The following is a 3,488-nucleotide window of genomic DNA, read 5'->3' as shown; positions in this document are numbered from 1 at the left end:
GGGAAATTGATAAGAGCTTTTATCCTTTGGTGTTTTGATGATCTCCTCACAAGTGCAGGGACGTTGTCCTCTGCAGAGTATGAATCTCGTCTAGTGTCAATATGTTGTACAACTATAAAAGTTGTTTGCGTCAGAAAGTCGGTAAAGCTGCAGAGTACTTCACAAATCAGAAGCGACGAGGTTGCTTGTTCAATTAAAGGGGAAACACCAGTTATTGAATGAATGTTTGTTCACTTACGTGAGGAGTTATACATGTTGTTTGTCATCATCAAAAATGGGGGAATTGATAAGTGCTTATGCTTCTTGATGTTTTGATGATCTCCTCACAAGTGCAGGGACCTGGTCCTCTGCAGAGTATGAATATTCGTCCAATGGTCAAAGTGTTGTACAACTGGAAAGCTGTCTGCATCAGAAGGTTGGTGAAGCTGCAGAGTACTCCACCAATCAGAAGCAACGAGGTTGCTTGTTCATGGGATAATAACTTTTCATGTCTAAATATATCCAAGAACAAACAACAAATTATTCATTCATTCAAAGAGAGAGATATTTCAAGCTTCAAAACAGCAAGGACCTAATCGATTGCTTCAAGTGTTTCCTGTACCAGCTGTTACTTTGTTTGCTTGTAATAGTGCTTATATTGTAGGATTCGTATCACTTGTGAAAGAAATGTTTCAAGTTTGGGTGAATCATTGTAAGAACTAGGTTAAGGGTAACTTAGTGTCTTACTCTAAAGTCTATATTAATCGGTCAGGATTAGTATAGTGGGCAGTGTTGTATCTACTTAGTCAAAGTCTAAATCATCTAGGAGCTAGTTGATTTAGTGGGCGGTGTGGTATCCGCTTAGCAAAGTCTAAGTTATCTAGGGGTGATAGCTTAGTGGCAGTGTTGTATCTGCTCTGACTCATCTAAGTAATAGGTGTTATTGCTTAGAGTTGGGATTAGTAGGCTAATCTCAATTTGTAAACTTGCTTTTACTTTTGCTTGAGAAGATTAGTGAGAGAAGTTTTTTGAAAAGTCCTGGCAGGCCAGGTCGTGGTTTTACTCCCTTGAACAAGGAGGTTTCCACGTAAAGTTGTTGTGCAATCTTTACTTTCAGCACTTTGTTTATTTTCCGTTATTATAACTGTGCTGAGGACCTGGTCCCATCTAGACCAGTGGACGCATACATTCCAACATTGTTAATAGAGGAAAAGATAACAAAGCCAAAATAATTAATTAACTTAAAAGGAAAAAAGCAAAGGAGAGGGGCAGCAGAACGTGAGGGAGGAGATAGAGAAAGCAAGAAAGAAAATTGCAATGAAGATGAACCATAACAAAACATACGGAAAATCCTTCATGTGTCAGCAGCTTGTGGGGTAACCACTAATCTCATTGTATTCCTTCCCAACAATCCAAGTGAATGTATCCCATCCCTCAAATCTGAATCAGTGGTTATCAAAATCCAATCGTCATCTTCATCTTGATACTTTATTGAAAACCTTTCAAGTGATATTTTAAGCCTCTTTTCCACTTCCCCCTCCAATTCTACCCTCGTTGATGAAAGGGAGAGTTGAAATTTTATCATATCACCTCTATATGTAACTTTTAAAGTCATCACAGTATCACAAGGTTTTCCTGTTGCAGGAGATCTTATATTACCCAAATAATCGGTGCCTTTATCTTGGGAAAGAGCAGCACATTGTCGATCGACCACATATGGTTCAGCACCTTGTAAAGATACACCTTGGCTAACATGGACATTAACCTTTCTAGTCTTATGATGTGGCCATCTAGCAATTTCATTTTCTCTACATATTCGTTTCAGTGTTGCTCGACTAACTGCAATAAATGAAGTCCACAAAAGGGATTTCAGTGAACCTATGCATAAATCTTTTCAGATGCGCTAAAGTTAGTGAACTTACCATGTAGATCTTTTGCAGCATCTTCAAGAGTCATGCCATAATGCTGCTCCAGAATCTTGCGAGTAATCCCATGATCTTTTTCTATCCTTTGTATTGCGTTTTTCTTATGTGAATGAATTATCTCGTTGTTAGTCGTTGCATTTCCTGCAGAATTAGTTTCTAAATTTGATTGCTCAAAGTGTGAATCAAGTTGCATTATTTCACTTGTATCCTTAATGTGGTCATCATGTGCTACATCCAAGTTAACTTTTCCTCTGTTTGTCACTGCTTCCTCTATTGGATGAGGAAGTAACGGATCAACTTCCACTGTCCTTTCACAGTTGAGTGAGTGACGTTTGTCTGATGAACAAGAAGTAACCAGTAGTGCAGCAGCAACATTATCCTCCCTGTTCTGTAAATTTGACTGTTGACATAAAGAATCAATTTCTGTTGTTTCTCCTCCATCCTGAACTGATTGAACACTCGACAGACGTTGGCCAATTTCTGTTGTTTCTCCTCCATCCTGAACTGATTCAACACTCGGCAAAGATTGGCCAATTTCAAAGGAGTCAAGTTCATCACTCGGGGAAACTTTAACAACTTCATTTCCAGGAGCAACTATGAAACCTGGAAATTGTTCTTTCATTGTGGATAAAAGCATATTTAAGAAAGTCTTTGCATCTGACAACCATTTCGTTTTGTGGCAGAAAGCACTCAACTACGCAAATAAAATTGTCGGTGAGCTTACTTTGCAAACAAATAGCAAAACTCTGAGTGAATCTAGCTTTTCGTGCACTAGGCAACACAGGGTACTCATTGATGCTTAATAGAGTAACATCTTTGCAAAAATATGAACCTTGGGATGCAAATGCCCTCCCCACCAATGCATCACCACTCTTAATAGAACAGACCCCAGAAGCATACTTAAACTCATCGTACATTGAACTCGAATGTCCATTGATGGAGGCAGCTGCATAATACAGGACTTTTAAATAGCCAGATTGAGAAGGAGTAGTCCAAATTTGAGCAAAGGGTAAACTATGTCTTTCAAGGATCCCATATAACCCGTCCTTTTTTTTGTCAACCGGCAGCTATAAAAAAGATAAGATAAGCTATGAAATTAGAGGGACTGATCGCTTTTTTCTTACTTTCATTTATTTTTATTTCCCAAATTAAAAAAAAAGGCAATAACACCATACCTCTGAAAGTCCAAAAGATATGATTGTTGAGTTAGGCATGTACAACCCTGCTGATTCGAAATTCAAGCACTATGATGGAAAATTAAACAAGGATTATGGAGTTGTTCAAACGGAATATAAACAAAAGTGAATAACCAATGTCGTTGAGCATTCTAAAAATAAAATAAAGAAGAGATGAGCAAATACCGTAATAAACTCGGGAAGATAGGGAAATGGTTCTTTAGTTGCAATCTCAAATACACCAAGGCACTGCTGATCATGGCGGTTGGAAACTGGAAATGCATAATAAGAATGAATTCCCAAGTGAATTGCAGTTTGAAGCAGTGGAAACTCTGCAACGGAGTAGCTTCAGACGTTGGGGTTATATTCTGGCAAGCGTCTTGAGAAAACTCGTCCAGGGGGACCAAAT

At 38.5% G+C, this 3,488-nt stretch overlaps 1 protein-coding gene across 1 annotated transcript; it reads right to left on the bottom strand.

The window, feature by feature from the left end:
* Positions 1–1,269: 1,269 nt before the first annotated feature.
* LOC102588378 (protein NLP5-like) lies at positions 1,270–2,592 on the bottom strand. Its single transcript, XM_015311710.1, has 2 exons — positions 1,902–2,592; positions 1,270–1,818 (listed from the first exon to the last, which is right to left on the bottom strand). Exons 1-2 carry the CDS (start codon positions 2,539–2,541, stop codon positions 1,334–1,336), a joined length of 1,125 nt encoding a protein of 374 aa, XP_015167196.1. The 5' UTR covers positions 2,542–2,592; the 3' UTR covers positions 1,270–1,333.
* Positions 2,593–3,488: the final 896 nt, after the last annotated feature.

This window comes from Solanum tuberosum, unplaced genomic scaffold (genome assembly GCF_000226075.1).
Source record: "Solanum tuberosum cultivar DM 1-3 516 R44 unplaced genomic scaffold, SolTub_3.0 scf00168, whole genome shotgun sequence".
Lineage (NCBI taxonomy): Eukaryota > Viridiplantae > Streptophyta > Magnoliopsida > Solanales > Solanaceae > Solanum > Solanum tuberosum.
This window is presented reverse-complemented; position numbering and strand designations above follow the sequence as displayed.

Excerpts from the sequence above, each read along its gene's own strand:
- LOC102588378 (XM_015311710.1), bottom strand. The coding sequence starts at position 2,541 with ATGCTTTTATCCACAATGAAAGAACAATTTCCAGGTTTCATAGTTGCT. Across the intron at positions 1,819-1,901 it reads TGCTGCAAAAGATCTACATG|TTAGTCGAGCAACACTGAAA; the intron begins GTAAGTTCACTA and ends CATTTATTGCAG.